This window comes from Microcaecilia unicolor, chromosome 2 (assembly GCF_901765095.1).
Source record: "Microcaecilia unicolor chromosome 2, aMicUni1.1, whole genome shotgun sequence".
Lineage (NCBI taxonomy): Eukaryota > Metazoa > Chordata > Amphibia > Gymnophiona > Siphonopidae > Microcaecilia > Microcaecilia unicolor.
In genome coordinates, this window is record NC_044032.1 from 613,138,246 (window position 1) to 613,161,861 (window position 23,616).

Genomic DNA, 23,616 nt, shown 5'->3' on the forward strand with positions numbered 1-23,616 from the left:
TACTATTTAGCATTTCTATAGCGCTACAAGGCGTAAGCAGCGCTGCACAAACATAGAAGAAAGACAGTCCCTGCTCAAAGAGCTTACAATCTAATAGACAAAAAATAAAGTAAGCAAATCAAATCAATTAATGTGTACAGGAAGGAGGAGAGGAGGGTAGGTGGAGGCGAGTGGTTACGAGTCAAACGCAATGTTAAAGAGGTGGGTTTTCAGTCTAGATTTAAAAGTGGCCAAGGATGGGGCAAGACGTAGGGGCTCAGGAAGTTTATTCCAGGTGTAGGGTGCAACGAGACAGAAGGCGCGAAGTCTGGAGTTGGCAGTAGTGGAGAAGGGAACAGATAAGAAGGATTTATCCATGGAGCGGAGTGCACGGGAAGGGGTGTAGGGAAGGACGAGTGTGGAGAGATACTGGGGAGCAGCAGAGTGAGTACATTTATAGGTTAGTAGAAGAAGTTTGAACAGGATATGAAAACGGATAGGGAGCCAGTGAAGCGACTTGAGGAGAGGGGTAACATAGTAACATAGTAGATGACGGCAGAAAAAGACCTGCACAGTCCATCCAGTCTGCCCAACAAGATAACTCATATTTGCTGCTTTTTGTGTATACCCTACTTTGATTTGTACTTTTGCTCTTTAGGGCACAGACCGTATAAGTCTGCCCAGCACTATCCCCGCCTCCCACCACCGGCTCTGGGTAGTATGAGTAAAGCGACCCTAGCGGAAGATGAGACGGGCAGCAGAGTTTTGAACCGATTGGAGAGGGGAGAGGTGACTAAGTAGGAGGCCAGCAAGAAGCAGATTGCAGTAGTCTAAACGAGAGGTGACAAGGGTGTGGATGAGGGTTTTGGTAGAGTGCTCGGAAAGAAAGGGGCGGATTTTACGGATGTTGTAAAGAAAGAAACGACAGGTCTTGGCGATCTGCTGGATATGATCAGAGAAGGAGAGAGAAGAGTCAAAGATGACCCCAAGGTTTCGAGCTGAGGAGACAGGGAGAATGAGAGGGCTTGGTATGTTCTGTTTATTTCATATCTTTGAGGGGTAGAAGGGTATCAGTGACCTCTGGGGGAATAAGGGGGGGGGTCATGCCTTAATCCCTCCAGTGGTCATAAGAACATAAGAGTAGTCATACTGGGTCAGACCAATGGTCCATCTAGCCCAGTATCCTGTTTCCAATAGTGGCCAAGCCAGGTCATAAGTACCTGGCCGAAACCCAAATCGTGGCAACATTCTATGTTACAAATCCCATGGCAAGCAGCTGCTTCCCCATGTCTGTCTCAATAGCAGACTATGGACTTTTCCTCCAGGAACTTGTTCAAACCTTTTTTAAGCCCTCCAGGAACTTGTTGAAACCTTTTTTAAACCCAATTAGGGCACCTTTATGTATTAGTCATGATTGAAAGAGGTCTAGACCAAAACATCTAACTTTTAGACCTGGCCGTTTTGCTTTGTTCCATTATGGCAGAAAAATGTCCAAGTTTTGGGAACACCCAAATGCCACCCCCAGCCCGCCCACTTGTGATTTGCACATGCTGCAGAGAAAAACATCTTAAATACAAGTTTTGAAAATTGCAATTTGGGCGTTTCTTTGAAAAAAAATATCCAAATGCCATGTTATGCCGTTTTTGAGAAATTTTTCTCATTTTAAAATGAGCCCCTATGTGACATATTATTTCTATAGGTGATTAAGTGACATGTTATTAAATTTTGCGTGATGAAGTGTCATGTAATTAATTTTCCAAACATCAGTGACAAGTATTCTTCCTTCTTTTCCTTTCTAGTTTAACTTGGGAGTATTTTAATTTAATTTAAACCACATTTCTTTTCTGCTACAACCCTTGTAAACTGAGGGTGGATTACATAGGCCCATTCTGTTTCACATCTCAACAGACAGATCACTAATATTTTTACTCCAACTTTAGATAAGCTACTCGGAGTAAAGCTTGGGCATTTAAAAGTATGCCATTTCTCCTTGGCTTCCAAAAAAACTTACTGATTTTCTAGCATATGCTCCTTTTCCCCTCTCACAGTACAACTCACTTGTCCTTTATTTTCTATATCCCAAGAGTACGCAGTACTCTCATTCATACCTACAGGTCCATTTTTACTGAAGTTCTGAAGATTAGAGAAGCTGTACAATGAAATGAAGGGAGATATATACAGTGGGAGGTTTATGCAAAATCTATCCCCATCTAGAAATATATTGGCGGGGACAGTAATATGCCAGAATAATGTCATGTAATGGGATGGAGTTTTTCACCTCCTCTTTTCTGCTACTTAAAAAGAAGGCCTAGTATTCAGGCAAGGCGAAGGGTTTGGGGTTCCTGAGTACCAATCCAGTCAAAGGACAAAGGTCAAATAAAGGCTTTGTACCCTTTCTTCCCCACCAATGTGATGGTTGCAGCTCTAATGCTGGAACTACTAGAGTCTTGGAGTAAAGCCCCGAAGTAAATCAAATATTTCCCAGATATCCACACAAGACTGTTGAACTCTAAACACTACCAAATCATGATTACACAGTAATTTGTAATATCGTATTTCTGTGTGACTCATTTTTTTTATTTCCATTTTATTTTACAAGAAAACTTGTACAGAAAAGAGTATCATCACTACTTTTTAGGAAATAATCTTATACAACATATTTTCAGTGAGAGTTACTACTAAAGTCCACAATTGGGGCAAGGCACAATTCAAGGATTTATCTACTGATAATTTTAAGAAATGAATAGAAGGTACTCCGAGTATTATTCTTTAAGGAGTAGATATAATAGGAGTTGTCAACAGGGGAAGTGTAGTTGAGTCCTGTCTAGAGTCCAGGAAGGATAACAAATGTTCACTTTCAGAAAAAAACATATTTAACAGATTGAAACTTAACAACACATTTACAGGGAAAATTTAAGCCAAAAGGTTCCACCCAATTGAAGCACACGAAGATGAAGTTTCAAAAAAGCCTGTTGCCTCTCTTGTGTTTGTCTCGAAATGTCAGGAAAGCTTTAACTTTACAATTCAGAAAATCTTCCTGTCAGTGTTTAAAGAAAGACTTTAAAATCCAATCAGGGTCAGGCTGAAGGACAAAGTCCACAATTAAAGTGGCAGGTTGTATACCTACTAAATCATCCTCTATTGTCTGTGAAAGATTTAAATTCAATTCCTCAAATGGAATTCCTATATTTGGTAATATTTGTTCCGTTGATTTCTTAACATATGGTGCTAAATAATATTTTAGAAACAGGTGGATAAAGTTGTTCTGAGATTTTTAGCACTTCTGAAAGGTACCTCTTAAAAGTTATCAGAGGAGCCACTGCAGGCACTTTAGGAACGTTTATAAACTTTAAAGTTTTCATCCTTTGTTGATTTTCTAAATTTTCTATTTTCCTTTGAAGCAATATATTTTCTTTAATCATTGCTGCATGACTTTCCTTAATTTTATTTGTTTCACTCTTAATCTCTTTTTCAAAGGAATGAGTTTGTATAATTTGTGTTTCCAATTCTGCCACTTTACCCGGGAGCATCTGAGTAACCGTTAACATGGAAGTTATTTTCCGTGTAAAAGAATTTTCAAGACTCACCAAGGCATCCCAAATATTTTCAAGGGTAATTCTTTCCGGTCTCTTCATCATCAAAACCTTAATTGAAAATTGTGTCTCCTCCTGGACTCCTCCATTACTCAGAGCTTTCACCTCCATTCCATCTCCCAGCTCTCCGACGATGTTTCCCGCAGTGCCTCCCAGCACTGCTACGCTCGGCAATCCACTGCCTTCGTCTGCCCCTGCAACCAGACCAATCATCTCATCGGGTCTGGGCGATCTGGGGCAGACGGAAAAAAAAAAACTCGAGGCAAGATGGCGTCCGAATAGGAAGTGTGTGAAAGTGCTCCTCGGACTCACCTCATTCTTGCTGATACATTCCTATTAACGTTTTTCTAATGCCCAAAAGAAGGGGAAGACAGAGGGTTAACCCTGCTCCTTCTGTGAGATTGGAGCTGGGCCCAATGGATCGTTTTGCCATCCGAGGAGAGTTGGCTGAGCAAAATGCTTTGTTGCAGGGAGGAGCGGCGGCAGGCGAACCGCTCTCCCCGCTGGAAGGGGACATCAAGCCTGGTGGTCTAATGGTTGCAGGGGCAGGAGTAAATCCCACTCTATCTTGCCCCTAGTGGTTCTGGATTAAAAATGTCCACCGCGAAGTCTTGTGGTAGTACTGTGAGACTACCACTAGAAGTCATGGCAGTCATTTTTACTACAGAGCTTCTTAGGGCAGGAGTAGGGTTTGCTCCTGCCCCATTGACCACTGGACCACCAAGCTGAGGGGGAAAGCCTGTTGGTAACTGGGGGTGGTGGAGGAGCATTTTTGTAGGGTCAATTAATGCCAATATTCAGCAGCACTGCTCAGTTAAGTGCTGATGAATATCGGCAGCCAGCCTTCTCAGCCTCTCTTGCCCACTAAAACCATGCTGAATATTAACCCGTAAAGCAGTGGTTCCCAAACCTGGGGGCCCTTTTACTAAGCCACGGTAGGCTACTACTACTACTACTACTATTTAGCATTTCTATAGCGCTACAAGGCATACGCAGCACTGCACAAACATAGAAGAAAGACAGTCCCTGCTCAAAGAGGTTACAAGGCTCTATGCTCATGCAGTGTGCACCAAAATGAGACTTCTGCCAGGCCAGTGCGCTCTCCTGGCAGTAATTTCAGATTTGGCACGTGCCCATAGTGCCTGGATAAATTATGTATTTATTTCCTCCTATGTGCGCAGTAATTGGCACTTGGCGCATGTCAACCGGTCACTGCGCACATAGCGCATGAGCCTTTACCGCTAGATCAATGGATGACGTTAAGAGCTCAGGCTGGTTTTTGGTGCATGCTGGTTTCATTTTTACTGCAGGCCCTTTTCCTATCCCATTAATTTTTTTTTTGTAGGTGCAGTAAAAAGTGGCCTGGCACACGCCAAATACATGCACCTACAGTACTGCAGGCCACTTTTTACTGCGGCTTAGTAAGAGGACCCCCCCCCCCCAGGTCCTGGAACCACTCCAGCCAGTCAGGTTTTCAGGATAGCCACAATAAATATTCATGAGAGAGATTTGCATGCACTTCCTCCACTGGCTGCCCTAAAGCTTTATCTTTCTTTGTTTTTGACAGACAAGAGAAGTGCATTCCCCCTCTTGAATCAACTTGGAAGCTGAGCAGAAGAAGAAGCAAGGCCACAAGTACAAGATATATTCAGAACTCACATTCAAGACAGCAGAAGTAACATATGAGAGCCTCTCTCTGTTAGGAGTTTCAGTGGAACAGTGCCAGCCCCAGCCAGAAACCTTACCTTCTTCCTTAGGTCTTTCTCTTTTGCAATTCTTTACAAGACAAATGATTACTAGGATGAGTAGTACCAATGCTACCAGCACAGGAACACCAATCATTAAGGCCATCTGTATGACTGTGAAGTCCTGGTCGGATGAGGGTCCATCATCACCACTGTCATCATTTGGCTCTCCTGTGGTGCTGAACAGCCCTTCAGTTGGTAGGATTCCTTCTCCAGAAGATTCATCCCCTAAAAACAACAACCTAGCTATAAAAAAGGATGACTTTTTTCAATATTAGCAAAACAAATTCACCACTGAAGGAAGCCTAAAAGTAAGGAGGTTGGACACTGAAACTGGCCAGACATTAAGTAAATTGTTTCACTTGTTGGAACCTGTGACCTTTATGACCTTATGCCTATAAACAACTATGAAGTCCTCATTGCTCTGCTCTGTTTACTTGCTTTATTGTTCTCATTCAAAGCATCCTTATTTACTCTACGTTGGCATCCTTCTGAAGCATGATGCAAGACCCAATCTATACGGGACCATATAGTCTCCAAACATAAGCACATAAGCACCGCCATACTGGGAAAAGACCAACGGTCAATCAATCCCAGTATCCTGTCTCCGACAGCGGCCAATCTAGGCTTCAAGAACCCGGCAAAACTGTGTAAGTTTAGATAGATGAATTATAGATTCAGAAAAGATTTTAGATCACTGGCAGCTTCTGCCAACAAACCAAACCAGCTCAGAAATCCTCTGCTCAGCCCACAGGTCAGGCACTCTTCCCCCTCTCTCCTCTTTATATAGTTTTTACACTACCCAACTGCATACAATTAGCCCCTCCTCCCACGTGGTGCTAAGATCCCTGCTGGAATCCTATCTGTTAAGGTACATTACTCAGCACACTCGTTTCAGGAACTAAATCCAGCCCCAGAGAACTCCTTCCAGGCAGCCCAGCCCCCAAACACAGGAATCACAGTTTCACAGAAAAAGTGAATGATACATACCTGTAGCAGGTATTTTCCGAGGACAGCAGGCTGATTGTTCTCACTGATGGGTGATGCCCATGGCAGCCCTGAGGTCCGGAAATCTTCCTAGCAACAAAGCTTGCTAGAGCCTTCGGCCACGCGCGCCCGCGGTGCCATCTTCCTGCCCAACTCGCAGGGACATCAGTTAGATCAAAGAGCAAAATGAGAAGAAGATACAACTCCAAAGGGGAGGAGGGTGGGTTTGTGAGAACAATCAGCCTGCTGTCCTCGGAGAATACCTGCTACAGGTATGTATCATTCGCTTTCTCCGAGGACAAGCAGGCTGCTTGTTCTCACTGATGGGGTATCCCTAGCCCCCAGGTTCACTCAAAACAACAAAAAAGGTCAATTGGGCCTCGCAACGGCGAGGACATAACAAAGATTGACCTAAAAACCATAACAACTAACTGAGAGTGCAGCCTGGAACAGAATAAAAATGGGCCTGGGGGGGTGGAGTTGGATTCTAAACCCCAAACAGATTCTACAGCACCGACTGCCCAAACTGACTGTCGCGTCAACTATCCTGCTGTAGGCAGTAATGAGATGTGAATGTGTGGACTGATGACCACGTTGCAGCCTTACAAATCTCTTCAATAGTGGCTGACTTCAAGTGGGCCACTGACGCTGCCAGGGCTCTAACACTATGAGCCGTGACATGACCCTCTAGAGTCAGCCCAGCCTGGGCATAAGTGAAGGAAATGCAATCTGCTAGCCAATTTGAAATGGTGCATTTCCCGACAGAGACTCCCCTCCTATTGGGATCAAATGAAACAAACATTTGGGCGGACTGTCTGAATGGGCTTGTCCACTCCAGATAGAAGGCCAATGCTTGTTTGCAGTCCAATATGTGCAACTGATGCTCAGCAGGGTGGGTATGTGAACGGGGAAAGAATGTTGGCAAAACAATTGACTGGTTCAGATGGAACTCCGACACCACCTTCGGCAAGAACTTAGGGTGAGTGCGGAGGACTTCTCTGTTGTGATGAAATTTAATATAGGGAGCATGGGCTACTAAGGCCTGAAGCTCACTGACTCTATGAGCTGAAGTAACAGCCACCAAGAAAATGACCTTCCAGATCAAGTACTTCAGATGACAGGAATTCAGTGGCTCAATAGGAGGCTTCATCAGCTGGGTGAGAACGACATTGAGATCCCATGACACTGGTGGAGGTTTGACAGGGGGCTTTGACAAAAGCAAACCTCTCATGAAGCGAACAACTAAAGGCTGTGCAGAGATAGGCTGACCTTCTACACGCTGATGGTAAGCACTGATTGCACTAAGGTACAGGACAAATATATTCCACATATTAGAAAAAGGGGAAACAAGACCAAACATCAGCCAGCGTGGCTAAACAGTAAGGTAAAGGAAGTCATTAGAGCCAAAAAACAATCCTTCAGAAAGTGGAGAAAAGAACCAACTGAAAGTAACAAGATCAAACATAAGGAATGCCAAGCCAAATGCAAAGCGGAGATAAGGAGGGCAAAAAAGGACTTTGAAAAAAAGTTAGCGTTAGAAGCGAAAATACATAGTAAACATTTTTTTAGATACATTAAAAGCAGGAAGCCGGCTAAAGAATCGGTTGGGCCGCTGGATGAAAATGGTGTTAAAGGGAAGATCAAGGAAGACAAAGCCGTAGTGGAGAAATTAAATGAATTCTTTGCTTCGGTCTTCACCGAGGAGGATTTGGGAGGGGCACCGATGCCAGAAAGCGTATTTGAAGCAGGCGAGTCAGAGAAACTAAACGAGTTCTCTGTAAACTTGGAGGATGTAATGGGTCAGTTCTGCAAACTGAAGAGTAGTAAATCACCAGGACCTGATGGTATTCATCCCAGAGTATTAATACAACTGAAAAACGAACTTGTTAGTAATATGCAATCTATCCCTTAAATCAAGTGTGGTACCAAAAGACTGGAGAGTAGCCAATGTTACACCGATTTATAAAAAAGATTCCAGAGGAGATCCAGGAAATTATAGACTGGTGAGTCTGACGTCGGTACCGGGCAAAATGGTAGAGGCTATTATTAAGAATAAAATTACAGAGCACATACAAAAACATGTGCTGATGAGACAAAGTCAGCACAGATTTAGTGAAGGGAAGTCTTGCCTCACCAACCTACTGCATTTTTTTGAGGGGGTGAACAAACGTGGAGAATGGGGAGCCGGTGGATATTGTGTATATTGACAAAGTGCCTCATGAAAGACTCCAGAGGAAACTGGAGAGTCATGGGATCGGAAGTAGGGTATTACTATGGATTAAGAACTGGTTGAAAGATAGGAAGCAGAGAGTAGGACTGAATGGTCAGTATTCTCAGTGGAGAAGGGTAGTTAGTGGGGTCCCGCAGGGGTCTGTACTGGGACCGATGCTTTTTAACATATTTATAAATGACCTAGAGATGGGAGTAACTAGTGAGGTAATTAAATTCGCAGATGACACAAAATTATTCAGGGTCATCAAGTCGCAGGAGGAGTGTGAAAGATTACAGGAGGACCTCATGAGACAGGGAGATTGGGCGTGCAAGTGGCAGATGAAGTTCAATGTTGACAAGTGCAAAGTGATGCATGTGGGTAAAAGGAACCCGAATTACAAGCTTCCGTGTTAGGAGTCACAGACCTAGAAAGGGATCTGGGAGTCATCGTTGATAAGATGTTAAAAACCTGCTCAGTGTGCTGCGGCGGCTAAGAAAGTGCACAGAATGTTGAGTATTATTAGGAAAGGAATGGAAAACAAACACGAGGACGTTATAATGCCGTTGTATCGCTCCATGGTGCGACCGCACCTAGAATATTGTGTCCAATTCTGGTCGCCGCATCTCAAAAAAGTTATAAAGGAATTAGAGAAGGTGCAGAAAAGGGCGATGAAAATGATAAAGAGAATGGAACGACTTCCCTATGAGGAAAGGATGAGAAGGTTAGGGCCCTTCAGATTGGAGAAAAGGCGGCTGAGGGGTGATATGATAGAAGTTTACAAGATAATAAGCGGAATAGAGCGGACAGATGTGAAGCATTTCTTTACACTTTCAAACAACAACAAAACCAGGGGACACAAGATGAAGCTAGAATATGGTAGATTTAAAACAAATATGAGAAAGTTTTTCTTTACTCAGCGAGTAGTTAGACTCTGGAACTCGTTGCTGGAAAATGTAGTGACAGCAGCTGGCCTTACGGAATTTAAAGGGGGTTTGGACAGATCCCTGAGGGAAAAGTCCACTGAACATTATTAAGTTTTTTTTTTTTTTTTTTGGGGGGGGGGGGGGGGTTGCTGGGTTCTTGAAGACTGGATTGGCCACTGTTGGAGATAGGATGCTGGTGTTAAGCTTCTCACGGAAACACTGGGTTTGTGAGCCCTTGGACCACTGCCATAGAGCGGCAATGGCAGGCAAAACCACCCCCACACCAGAGACAAGGCAGAACTCTGACGGGCTGGTAGAAACAGGACTGGAACTGCTGGACTGGAGTAGCAGCTGAGGCAAACAAGCTGGAACAGGCAGGGCAGGAGCAGATAGACTTCACCTGCGCTTGACCACCATTCCCCAGGGATTCAGCCCCCAGGTGCAGGTGGCCGGCAGGACTTACAGGACACAGTGGGTGAAAACAAACTAGGCCGAACAGACACTGAGGGTCAGAGGGAAAAGAAACAAACATGGAAGACAAGGCAGGAAACTGGGCTAGAACCCACAGGCAAACAATACACCACAAGACAGAAAGTGGACAGACTAAAGGACTAGGACTGAAAGCTGCCAAGCAGCCACTAAGAAGGGAACAAATACAGGTAACAGCAAAGACTGAAAGCTGACAAGCAGCCACTAGGGAAAATACACAGACAGACAACAGAGCAAGAACTGAAAGCTGCCAAGCAGCCACTAAGACAGGAACTAGCAATAAATGCTACCAACTAACCTACACACAGACTAATCAAGGACCAGACAAAGAAATACAAACAAGAAACAAGACTAGGAAACAAGCAATAAAGTACAAGCTAAACTACACAAAGACTAAACTAGAACCAGGCAAGGATTTCAGACAATAAACAAACTAGGCAGAAGTGCAACAGAGCACACCAACATACCCAGAGACCTTAGGCGATGCAAAGGCAAACTCAGAAGGTTTCCAGGTGGTTAATAAGCCCATCAGCAGCTGAATCACAAGGCAGCTATGGGTGAGGCTAGCTGCCAAACTTCATACCAAGTCTGGAGGGCTAGAATATCTGGACCAGACTGGAATGAAAGTCTGGAATGTGTAGGGAGACAGCAAGACAGTCTATGGCAGCCACTGGTTCTGGCCACCAGAGGGCGAGGAGAGCACAGCCAAGGAAAACAGTCCCAATCGTGACAGCTGGGCTTGATGGACCCTTGGTCTTTTCCCAGTATGTCTAAGGATTCTGTTTTTGGGACTTTGATTTGCACTGACCCTTTTGGATTTTTCTTATTGTTTTGTTAAGTTGTCATTCTGTACCTACATATTTTGGGAATTACCAATTAAAAGATTTTTTTTTCTAAAAATACTTGATTTCTGTATATTCCAGCTTAGTCCTTGAAGTTTTCCCTTGCCCGGATCCACCTACAGCTTTACCCTTTAGAAGCACTGGGCATTTTTCCTGTTTTCCTCCATGTTTTCTAAGAGCCAGTTTTTCTTCTCTTTGATGTAGCTCCTCCAGGACTATCTTCACGCCCTTAGCAAAAGCTGTGGCCACAATTATACCTAACCTTTCAAGACCATATAGTTTCTTATTCAAATGTGAGCAGATGTCCTTAATGTAACATCAGGAGGTGAGACTGTGCTTGTAAAAGTTCATGTACAATTTATTGTACATAATTTTGATATCAATCCCAGTTAAAGCTATTGCAGCCTGCAGAGAATCAAGGTTACTCCGGGACCTATACAGCTACTAGATCACTGTGTTGTTACCTATTCTACTCATTAAACTGAAAATAACAAGATTTTTTTTTCAACTTATAACTGGGTGGGGGTCATTTTTCTAATTGTGTTGGTCTTTTTCCGCTTTCCTTTTTTCTGTCTTCTCAGGTGCAGCTCAAATTTACATTTTAGGCATTCATAGGCAATTTCCTAATTCCTCTCCCACCTTCATGTCTATGCTGTTTTATTTCCCAGTAGTGAACCTGAAGTAATAACAGTAAGTTCTATGAGAAAATCTAACTCTGGGCCTGCCAGTCCTCATGCCCTAACAGGTCCTGCCACACCCCACCTCCTCTTGCATAGGTTTCTCATTGCTATGGAAAGCTGTGGGAGAGACAGGATTCTGCAAGGCCTGTCAGAGCACAAGGGCAGGCAGACTCCATGCTGAATTTTCTCTAATACCTTGCTTATACTGCTGCAGGGGTCGGTGACATAAAATAAACAGCATGCCCAGATGGAAACATGGTGGCAGCACCAATGCTCCAGTGCCTATACAATTTTATATCAAATGCCTATGTTGCCAATGCCCAGTGAGTCTTTTCTAGCAAAAAAGCTGCCGGTACTCAAATGTTAGGCCACCCTTCAGGGGTGGGGTGATCACTGAGGGACCTACCCCAAAATAGCCAGGCCCCCTGCAACCAGTCACAGATTCTCTGACAAGGCAGAATTGGTGTATAGAGCCTGAGTTCTTTCATTAAAACTTGGGGTCCGTGGGTCAATTTTAGCAAACAATGGAAAAGGTGCCAGTACTGAGTACCCCCAAGTACCCCCTCAAAAAAGCTCTGCCAATGCCTAAATCTGGGCCTACTTCGCCTAAAAAACTTTCCAGACTTTTCTTTCTATTTTCCATTTGTCTCTCTTCTCATCTTTGTCACTCACCCCCCCTCTCTCTCTGACATTGATTTTCCTCTTCTATCTCATTTTATTTAATTTCTTTCTTCTCTGCCTCTATAGATCTCTCACACCATCATCTGCACCCTAAATGCACAGAGGACAGAAGTAGAGAAAGATGAGATGAAAGGTAAAATTCAGTGTCAGGGAGAGATAGAGAGGAGGAAGTTATGACGACAGAAAGAGAGAAAATGGAAAATAGAAATGAAGCCAGGAAAATGAGAAAAGGAAAAGAGGGAAAAACAAGAGACCAAAATTTCTCCTTTCCATCTTCAGCTGTCACCTCTCTCTCTCTCTCTCTCTGTCCTCTCACATTTGGATCTCACCCTCTGTTTCACTCCCTTCTTCTTTTACCATCTCTCTCTGTCCAGTTCTCACCTTATTTTTTCCTCTCAGCTATCTCACCCTCCCATGCAAACTCCCAGCTCCATTTTCCAGCACCCCCATCATCCCCATATGGTTATTGGACAGAAAACAGAGGGTAGGGTTAAGGGTAAATTAGACCTTACCTGCTAATTTGCTTTTCTTTAGTCCCTCCGAACCGGCCCAGAATGTGACTGATGGGTTGTGTACGCCTTCCAGCAGGTGGAGACTGAGAAAAAAGTTGTGACTCTAGCCAGCCAATAAGAGCCTTTGCCAGCTAGAGAAAGATCCAGTAATAAAGTACCAAAGCAGAAGGAAAATCAGTAGAAATACAGAACCTGTGCATCCAAAAACCTGACCACCCACCGGCACATTGCCAACAATGGGTGAGTGCCTTCAAACATATCATGGTCCTTCATACAGGACATTTCAGCAAGATTTTTCTTTTTCTTTTTTTGTTTCGATCAAGAAACAAACAACACAGCTTCGAACAAATACCGATATCTGAAGGGAGGGATCTGGGCTGGTCCGGAGGGACTAAAGGAAAGCAAATTAGCAGGTAAGGTCTAATTTACCCTTCCTTAGCGTCCCTCTGGACAGGCCCAGAATGTGATTGATGGGAAGTATCAAAGCAGTGAAAATATGGGAGGGACCCTAGTAGCCCCGCTGACAAAACGCGCAGTCTAAAACAACTTGACAATGACCAAGAACGTCTAAACGGTAATGCTTAGGAAAAAGAATGCAGAGACGACCAAGACGCCGCCTTACAAATATCCTCCAAAGGCACCAGACAACCCTCTGCCCATGAGGCTGTCTGATCTCTTGTAGAGCGAGCCTCAACATGCTCTGGAACAGGTGTCCCAGAAAAAGAATAAGCTGAAGCAATCCTTACTTAGAGCCATCAAGAAATAGAGAGGTTAGAGGCCCTGAACCCGTTACATGCACCTCCAATCAGAACAAAGAAAAGATCAAATTACCGGATGTCATCAGCAGACTTAATATCGTGCTACAACTCCTGTTTGACATCCAAATACTTCAAAAGCCGCTGCTCTTCTGATCCAGAAAGAGAACCGAAGACAGGCAATAGCACCGGCTGAGAAATATGAAAACTGAGTCACCACCTCAGGAAGAAAGGAAGGGACGGTCCGGAACACTACTCGATCGGACCCGAACTGTAAAAACGGAAAACTACATGACAGCTCCTGCAACTCCAAAACTTGCTTAGCCGAAACAACAGCCACCAAAAATACTGTCTTCAGAGACACGTCCTTCAAAGAAGAGGACAACAAAAGCTCCAAGGGAGTCTTAGCAAGAACAGCAGAAAAAATCAGATCCCAACGAGTAAGGGAAAATTGCGAGGAGGGACGAACGATATTAACCCTCCTCAAAAACAAACGGACCACATCCGGATGACTAGCTAGAGACCTCCCTTGGATACGACCATGGAAAGGCGACAAAGCCGGAAACTGCACCTTAAGAGAGGCCAGGCCTTTGTCACAGCCCCGCTGCGAAAAATCCAAAATTTGCGGAACCAAAGCACTAAAAAGATATAGGCCAAAGCCTTTACCCCAGTACTCAAATATGCTCCTAGTGTGCCTATCCATCAATGACGTAAAACGTTGACAACAGCGAAACATAAATGCAATGACCTGCTCAGAATAACCTTACTTAACCAGTTTAGCCCTAACCAGGGTCGTAAGACAGAATTGATCCAAATCCGGATGAACGACAGGACCCTGCAACAAGAGATGTCACTGGACCGGAAGTCTGAAGAGAAGGTTATCCAGACAATGTCGAAGATCGGCGCACCAAGTCCTTCAAGGCCAGTCCGGTGCCACCAGTGGTGTGCTGGTAAATGTTTAACAACAGGCTCTCTCCCTGGTCCCCCTCTGCGCTCCTCCCCCCCCCAAATTGCAGAGCTGGCTATAGCCAGGGAGAGAGCCGAGGGGGGGTGGCAATGCATTCCTCCAGGAAAAAAAAATTAAATGTTCCCAGGTTCCAATCTAATTCATGTTTAATGTGTGATAAAATGCCATAAATGCCGTAAATAATTATAAACTTTTAATGTTGAGCACCTGATTCTCAAAGTGAACATATTCCAAACACTATAATGAAAATAAAATGATTTTTTTCTACCTTTTTTGTCTGATGACTGTTCTGACCATGCTGGCCCAGTATCCGATTCTACTGCTATCTGTCCTCTTAACTCCGTTTCCAGGGCTTCCTTTCCATTTATTTCTTTCCTTTCCTCCTTTCTTCTTCATTTCTGGTCCTCAGCTTCTGCTTATTTTCTTCATCCATGTGCAGTTTTTCTCCTCTCTTCCTTTCCCCTCAACTCATCTCCTACCTCACTCTTCCTTCCCCTCCATCTATGTCCAGCATTTCTTCTCTCTCCCCTGCCCTCCATCCACCCATGTCCAGGGACCCTTCTCTCCCCTGCTCTGCATGCACCCATACCCAGCGACCCTCCTCTCCCATGCCCTCCATGGGCCCCTGGGATCACTCTCTCTGCTATTTACTTCTACTTCCAAAAGCTCAAAGTCAATATTGAGCCTGCAGCAGTTAGCACTTTTTTTTAAAAATACAGACCATCTGATATTCAGTCGGGACCTGTTAAGAGTATCTGGCTGGGTTCCAACGTCCCCCTCCCCCAAGATTCCAATCTCCCTCTCTCCCACACCCAGAAACATCATGCAAACCCCTTCTAATCCCCCTACCCTCCAAACGTCACAAAAATCCCTTCCAATTCCTCCACCCAACCCCCCCCCCCCGGGTCCCAACGTCCCCCTCCCCCAAGATTCCAATCTCCCTCTCTCCCACACCCAGAAACATCATGCAAACCCCTTCTAATCCCCCCTACCCTCCAAACATCACAAAAATCACTTCCAATTCCTCCACCCAACTCCCCCCCGGGTCCCAACGTCCCCCTCCCCCAAGAATCCAATCTCCCTCTCTCCCACACCCAGAAACATCATGCAAACCCCTTCTAATCCCCCCTACCCTCCAAACGTCACAAAAATCCCTTCCAATTCCTCCACCCAACTTCCCCTCCCCCCCAAACATAGACAGCACCCTCACTCTCACCCCAAGTATGCTTCGGGTCTACCTGCCTCGTCCTTCTAATTCTTCGGGGCAGGCTGTCTTGCCTGCCCGCTGCCAGCTGACTCTCCCCCGCTGCCGTCCGATTCACGTTTCAAAATGGCCGCCGAGACTTCAGATGTCTCGCGAGGTCGCCTCTGGAAGTCTCGGCGGCCATTTTTAAAGCATGAATTGGCAGCGGGGGAGAGTGAGCTGGCAGCGGGCAGGCAAGACTGCCTGCCCCGAAGAATTAGAAGAACGGCGTCGGTGAGGATCCGGAGGGAGGGAGGAGAGCCAGAGCCGGCTCGCTATATTTAACAACCGGCTCGCAAGTTGGTTAAAGATTAAGAACCGGCTCTTGCGAGCCGGTGCGAGCCAACTCCAGCACACCACTGGGTGCCACCAAAAACAGACGTCCCCTGTGCGTCTCTACCTCCTAAAGAAAATGCTTTATCAGAAGCATACCTTAGACCGGCTGAGCAGGATTGTAGAAGATCATCCACTCCCTGCACTAAGGGATCCTTTCGATGACTGAAGAACAGAGGAAATTTTGCATTGCTGGTGGAGGCAAACCGATCCATTCTGGGAGACCCCCAACAAACGAGGAACAGTCGAAACGCCACTTCACTTAGCTACCACTCTCTAGAAACGAGCATGTGAAGACTGAGAAAATTTGCTTGAACACTTAGGACCCCTGCTACTTGAGCCGCTGAAAGAACCATCAGATGGACCTCCACCCATTGAAGCAGGAGCGCCGCCTTTCACACGAACGGCAGACTTCCCGTTCCTCGTTGCCAATTGAAAATTGCGACCTCTGTGGCAATGTCTTACCTTAGTGGAACTGCTGGGCTTCTCAGAAGAAGAAAACACTTCTGGAGCTCCAGAAGAAAACGCTCTGGTCCCTAACAGGTTGATTGAAAATAATGTCTTCTGAAGAGACCAGAGACCCTGAGCAAATTGCCTCTGACAGCGAGCTCCCCAGCTGAAGGAACTAGCATCTGTCATCACTACAGACCAGCCGGGCTAATCTAGAGGCTTACCTCTGAACAAATTGGACTCCCAAAGCCACCGACGTAGACCGGTCTTCACTTGGAACGAAAGAGGCAAAGTTTGATGAAGCGAAACCTTCTGAGATGACGATCTTGACAACAACTAGCTCTGAAGAGATCTCTTGTGAGTCCTGGCCAAGGCACCACCTTGATCGCTGCCAGTATGGTTCCCAAAACCTGCAGAGAACCTCTTGTCGAAGGAGTGTAAATCTGCTCGAAGCAACGAAATTTGAGACTACAAGTTGAGGACTCAAGTCGACGGAAAAACATGCGACTCTGGCTTGAGGCGAACCTGACCCCCAGATACGTTATCGACTGAGAAGGCAGAAGACTGCTCTTCTGCACACTGACTAACCAACCTAGGGACTGCAGGAATTGTACCAACAGAGCTGCCACCTGAAGACTCTCGTGGTAAGACTTTGCCCGGATCAAGGAAATTGACCAAATAAGGATGCACTAAAATTACCTTCATTGTGAGAGCCGCCACCACAACTACCCTGACCTTGGTAAACGTACGAAGAGCAGACGCCAACCTGAAGGGAAGAGGCTGAAACTGAAAATGGCAGTCTAGCACTGCAACAAACGAAAGAAACGTTGATGTGCAGAACGAATAGGAATGTGGAAATAGGCTTCTGCAAAATCGAGAGAAGTCAGAAACTCCCCTGACCGCACTGCAATAATGACTCCATCTGAAAACAGAGCACCTTAAAGGGCTTGATTGAGCGCCTTGAGATCTAAAATTGGATGGAAAAATCCGTCTTTCTTGTGAACCAGAAAGTAAATGGAGTAACGATCATTGCCACTGATCCGCCCGAGGGACAGGAGAAATTGCTCGAAGGTCCAGAAATCTGCAGAGAATAGCTGTGACGGCTCCGGTATCTGATGCGCAAACAGCAAGGAGATTCTAGGGAACCATCTGATAAAGGGTGAGCGAACTCGAATGCATACCCTTCTCGTCTGGACCCACCTCTCTTGAAATGGTGCCAGTCGAGCACCCAGAGAGAGAAAAACTGAACCCGCACCACTTCGTTGCTGAGAGCGGGAGTACTAATCGTTATGTGTGTGACAGCAGAAAGACACATAAAAGCAGACTTATGCTAAAATTGTATAATAGGCATAACTCCTGTAATTGCATGAGTACGGTACCTAAACTTTAGGTGACGTGTTGAGGATAACTCCCAAAGGAATCAGTATTCAAAGAGATTAAACTGGATAGTGGTGCTGAATATCAGCACTAAACTGGTAAACCCAAAACCAGACATTCAGTGAACAGCCTGGGAGCAGAGGTGGCTACTGTTGGAGACGGGACGCTGAGCGAGATGGACCTTCGGTCTGTCCTAGAAAGACAACGCTTATGCTCTTATATTCTCATTCAGCCCTGATCGGATGAGTTTGACCAGACAAAAGAGACTACCTATGGCTGAATTGAACAGGCTAGTCAAGACTGAGAGATGGAACTAATACCGGTAGAAGACAGCTGTCCACGCATCCCCAGATAATCAATGCTGCTGCTGCTTTCTGGACATGGCTCAGCATTGGAATAAAGTTATATGAAAAATTGTAAACTGAAACTTGAAAACTGCAATAAGAGCTTCTTATTCTAGACCTTCGCACCCCACTGAAAGGTAGAAAAGGTAGGGGGGAGGGAGGAGGGCAGAAGATAGGAAAAATGAGCATGAAACAAGCTGAAAATATAGTGCTCCCCACAAGGTAACCCCTGTCAGTCTACAACCAAACTGGCCATCTGTAAAGCTGCATAATATCCCAGACCTCAGCAACATAAAAATAACATAGCCACAGCATTGAGAAGAAAATAGAAGGAAACATGGTTTTGTCTTTGTTTTTGTTTTTTTAACTGGGAATGCCATGCAAAACATGCTTCAGAGCAACCGTTGGCTGATATAGCATAAAATGAATGGGCATTTAAAATATTCTGGTCAGGAAGCTAGAAACATTAGCTTAGCCTACCTTGCTGAGATGTTTCCCATGCCGTTTTGCCCAAAGAGGGCAAAAACAGAAACTGATTCACCTATTGCAGAGAGTGCTATGCCCAGAGCTGTATCACCTGCCAGGTCCTGAGCAGTGTTGCCCAACTGATTATATGCCTCATAAGCGTCCCATACAAGAGGCGTAGGTAGGGTAAAATCCCCCCCCCCCCCCCAGCTACCAGTTCCCATTTCAAACACCAAGTACTAGGCTCTCTGCAACAGCATCTCTCTCTCATTAGGTTCTGCGCTTATCTTTCGTCCTACATAAACAAATTCAAAATGGCGGCATTTCCCGCTGAAATCGGAACCGGAAAGGAAGATGCGACCGGCGGCAAAACACGGCGCCAACGAGACCTCAATACCAGCACCCTGGTACTGCTTTTAAAGTAAAAGAAACATCGACACACACAGCCACCCCTAAACCCTGTCGCTGAGACCGAATAGCGACGGAGCTTGCCTAAATCGCAAAAAGACATTAAACCAGAAACAGCTGATCAGTTAACAGCTGATCGCTACGGAGCTGCCCTGCTCGTTTTTTCTGCCCAGAGGCTAGTCTTTTCTTTTTTTTTTTTTTTAACTGAGTAGCTGCCTCTCCCTCCTCTAAAGCTTCCCTCCATGAGGGGCTTGAGGTAAATTTGTTATTGCTGTAAAAAGCAAACAAGCCTAGCAAATTAGCCAGCACCAGGGAGGATAGGGGGGGGGGGGGAGGGACCCGGCCTTCCGAGTGTGGCACCCCCAAGGCTCTGAGAGACCCCCACGGGCCTCAGCCGCCAAAGAGCAGGTTTTATTTTCCAAAATGCACAGGGATACAAGAGAAATTACAATACCAAAGAAAGCTAAATGCTCAGAGATACAAGAGAAAAATTACAATACCAAAGAAAGCTTAATGTAAAAAGAGAAACAATAGAAAAGTCTGAGACTGAAGGGCTCACCACCTTCCACCTGCTGGAGACTGAGATTACTGGATCTTTCTCTAGCTGGCAAGGGCTCTTATTGGCTGGCTAGAGTCACAACTTTTTTCTCAGTCTCCACCTGCTGGAAGGCGTACCCATCAGTCACATTCTGGGCCGGTGTGGAGGGACGCTAAGGAAATGGTCATTTCTCTCAATGGAGGAAGGTGAACAGTGAAGTGCTGCATAGAACAGCAACCAAAATGATAAAGGGGATGGAACTCCTCTTGTATGAGGAAAGGCTAAAGAGGTTAGGGCTCTTCAGCTTGGAAAAGAGACGGATGAGGGGAGATATGATTGAGATCTACAAAATCCTGAGTGGTGTAGAATGAGTAGAAGTAAATTGATTTTTTATTTGTTCCAAAAGTAGAAAGACTAGGGGACACTCAAGGAACTTACATGGAAATACTTTTAAAACAAACAGAAGGAAATATTTTTTCACTCAACGAATAGTTAAGCTCTGGAACTCTTTGCCGGAGGATGTGGTAACAGCAGTTAGCGTATCTGGGTTTAAAAAAGGTTTGGACAAATTCCTGGAGGAAATGTCCAAAGTCAGCTATTGAGACAGACATGGGAAGCAACTGCTTACCCTAGGATTTATGGTATGGAGTTTTGCCATGATTTGGGTTTCTGCGAGGTACTTGTGACCTGGCTTGGCCACCGTTTGGAAAACAGGATACTGGGCTAGATGGAACATTGGTCTGACCCAGTAGAGTCGAGGACTGTGTCAGAGTTTAAAAAGGCATGGGATAAACATGTGGGATTGCTTAGGAAAAGGAAGAGTTAGGGGTTACAGAGGATGGGCAGACTGGATGGGCCATTTGGCCTTTATCTGCCCTCATGTTTCTATGTTTATGACTTTCATTCCCTCTTGCTTACACCTCCTCAGCTATGTTGCTTCACTCTCACAGCTACTAATCAGTATTTTCAAACTCTCCAAATGCCTTGTTTGACTAACTCACTCCTTAATCATTCCTTCTCATACTCTCACCCCTAGTTATTCCTTATCTTGCTTCCTTATTCCACTCCAGCTTCTCTGCTCTGAATTTCTCAACCCCAGTCATCATCTCTCATGTTCTCTCTATCACCCTCTTATTCCTTTCTCATCCCCCACTCATCCCGTTCCATGTTGCCCCCTGCTGTCAGTCACCTTCATTTTGGTTCCTCCTTCAGCCCATTCACATCTGGTAAAGGCGGTTACTTAGCGGAGTTTAAAAAACATTTGGACGGCTTCCTAAAGGAAAGGTCCATTCACCATTATTAAAATGACTTGGGGGAAAATCCACTGTTTATTTCTGAGATAAGCAGCATAAAATGTATTGAAATTTTTTGGGATCTTGCCAGGTATTTGTGACCTGGATTGGCCACTGTTGGAAACAGGATGCTGGACTTGATGGACCATTGGTCTGTCCCAGTGTGGCAATACTTATGTACTTATGCACAAACATAAGAACCAACTTTTCAAAATAATTGGGGGTGCTATACCAAATGGAAATTACACCTTCCTGGACACGGTCAAGGAATTTGCTCAATATTGGGGGGGCTCAAGTACCCACTGTACCCACAGAGCTGGCTCTTATGTTCACAAATAACCCTCTTTAGCTCTTTCACATACAGTATCACTTGTATTTTCAACATGTCTTTGTGACTCTGATTCTCTCTCTCACCCTCTTGTCCATAACCAACTCTGGCTCTCTCTCATCCTCTCTACCATAGGAACCAGCTCTCTAGGTGCTTGAGCACCACCAATATTGAGCAAACTCATTTACTGTGTCTGGGGAGGGGTAATTTCTATTGGGTTTAACCCCCCCCCCCCATCATTTTTAAAAGTTGGCTCTTTTGCTCTCTATCCCCATTATACCACTTGATGTATTTCCTCTGCATCACCATCTGTGACCTTACTATACACACACACATACCCCATTTGGCCCTTATCTGCCATCATGTTTCTAGGAGGAAGGTCATGAGCTACTTTGCAAACTGGAATTTCCAATTCTTTATGAGCTAAAGGTTTCAAACCAAGACTCTCAGAAAGAAAAATCGTCACATTCTCTCTCTCTCTGAGAAACCCACATATGCACTTTGTCTCTCTCTCTCTCTCTCTCTGACAGACAGACACATACATACATGTGTAGAGAGACCCTAGTTTCCTTCTCAGTTGTGATCCTGCATCAGCATCTAGTGGCTCTGAAGGAGTACTGAAGGTTGACTTTCCTGACAGGCCACCTGACTTTTTCCAGAAAGGGAGAGTTCCCTTAACCTGTATTATAATCAGAGGAGGAGATTAGTTTTGGAGGGAACTTGCCAGCAGTGGCGTAGCCAAGGGTTGGCTCGGGATATACAATGAACTTGATATTCAAAGTTTTGCAATAAAATCTTACCTAACCAAAATTTTACAATCTGACTTTGCTGTTTTCCAATACATTAAGCCATTAGATATTGGATTTTATGAACAAGGAACAAGAGTGGATAATTGTTAAATATAAAATCCCAACCCATCATCACAACTAGCGGCTTTCTTTCACACACCCTATCTCTCCAGCCATCTATGGGATTTCCCTCACACCTCCTCTTTCAACAACTTCCCCTGATTCTTTTTCATCTTTTTTACTCTCTCTTGCATCTTTTCTATATCCCCCCCCCTCCCCCATTCTTTTGCAGGCCCTCTATCCCCTCTCTTGACTGTTTCATACCCATCTATCCAGAGCCGGCCCATTCATTAGGCAGGACCAGATGGTTGCCTAGGGCAGCAGCTTCTTTGGAGCAGCAAAGAGCAGCTGCTGTCAAAGCAAAAGAATAGAGCCCGGCAACCACACAAAGAATCGTCAGCATGTACTTTAACCTGCATGTGCGCATGACGATCATGATTGTTCAGTATATGTTTAGAATATTTTATTGAATTTTCCAACAGAATAGAACAGACATAGGTAATCAGGCAGGCCACAACAAGGAAAGCTAAGGTTACAACTGAACAAGATGAACATTCAGCCAATACCTAACAACGATCCATCTCCTCATCCCCAAACCTCCTACCCCTCCCCCGGCCCCTCCTTCTCAAAACCACCATCCTCCATTCTAAGAAATACAATGACCAATAAAATTAAACATCCAGGTCATTCAAATAAGCAGAACAGACCTGTGGTGTCAGAGTGTCTAGAAAAGGTGTCCAGAGTTTTAAAAATCTGTGCTTTGCTCTTGGGTTTCTCTCATTCACCGAAAGTCTATTACATAGTAAATGAAATGACGGCAGATAAAGACCAGTACGGTCCATCCAGTCTGCCCAACAAGATAATTCCCAAACGTTCAAACATATGACTTCTCCACTGAGCCAGAATTGGAAGGTCCAGATGATTATTCAGTTTAATTATCAAAATCTTCGGGAGGCAGCAGGCTAGGGGCCTGAAAGTTGAGGGGGAGTGGTTTGCATAGGCTCTGCATCTATTTTCCTTTCTACTTCATGCTCCTCTTCACCCCACCTCTCTCACATTCCATCTACTGATCTCTTCTACCTTCTCCTTCCCTCCCCATCAGGTTGTCTTGGAGGCGAGGATAAGTGATTAGAGCGGAGAGCTGAGAATCAGGGGAAACCTGAATTCAAATCCTGTTTGCCTCAGTATTGTGCCTTGTGATCTTTGGCAATTTTTCTCCCTCCATTGTTTCATGTACAAAACTTAGGGATCCTTTTACAAAGAGGTGGTAGGGCTACCACACACCAAATCAACACTACCACTAGTTAGCACACCCACCCAGTGGCAATTTTGAAGTTGGCGCAAGCTGTTTCCCACTGTAGAAAATATTTTTATATTGCCTACCATGGGGGATGTTTCCATTGGTAACTATCAGTGCGGCCACATTGGCGCATGCTGCATGAGTACCGCACATGTAGTGCGTGAGCCCTTACCGCTAGGTCAATGGAGTGGTGATAAGGGCTCAGGCAGTAAACAGCTATGCACTATTTTTAATTTTAGTGCACGGCCATTTACTGCCATTTAAAAAAGCCTTTTTCTAAGCCATGGTAAAAAATGGCCCAGCGCGTGCCAAAAACACACTACCG

At 44.9% G+C, this 23,616-nt stretch overlaps 1 protein-coding gene across 3 annotated transcripts in view; it reads right to left on the reverse strand.

The window, feature by feature from the left end:
* The window catches only part of TMEM154 (transmembrane protein 154), a 49,555-nt gene that overhangs the window by 24,282 nt on the left and 1,657 nt on the right, over positions 1-23,616 (reverse strand). For all 3 annotated transcript variants that reach the window (XM_030191640.1, XM_030191639.1, XM_030191638.1), the window contains exon 2: positions 5,318-5,545. In XM_030191640.1, the coding sequence (XP_030047500.1) occupies positions 5,318-5,545 (228 nt within the window). The remainder of the gene's footprint in view (positions 1-5,317; positions 5,546-23,616) is intronic.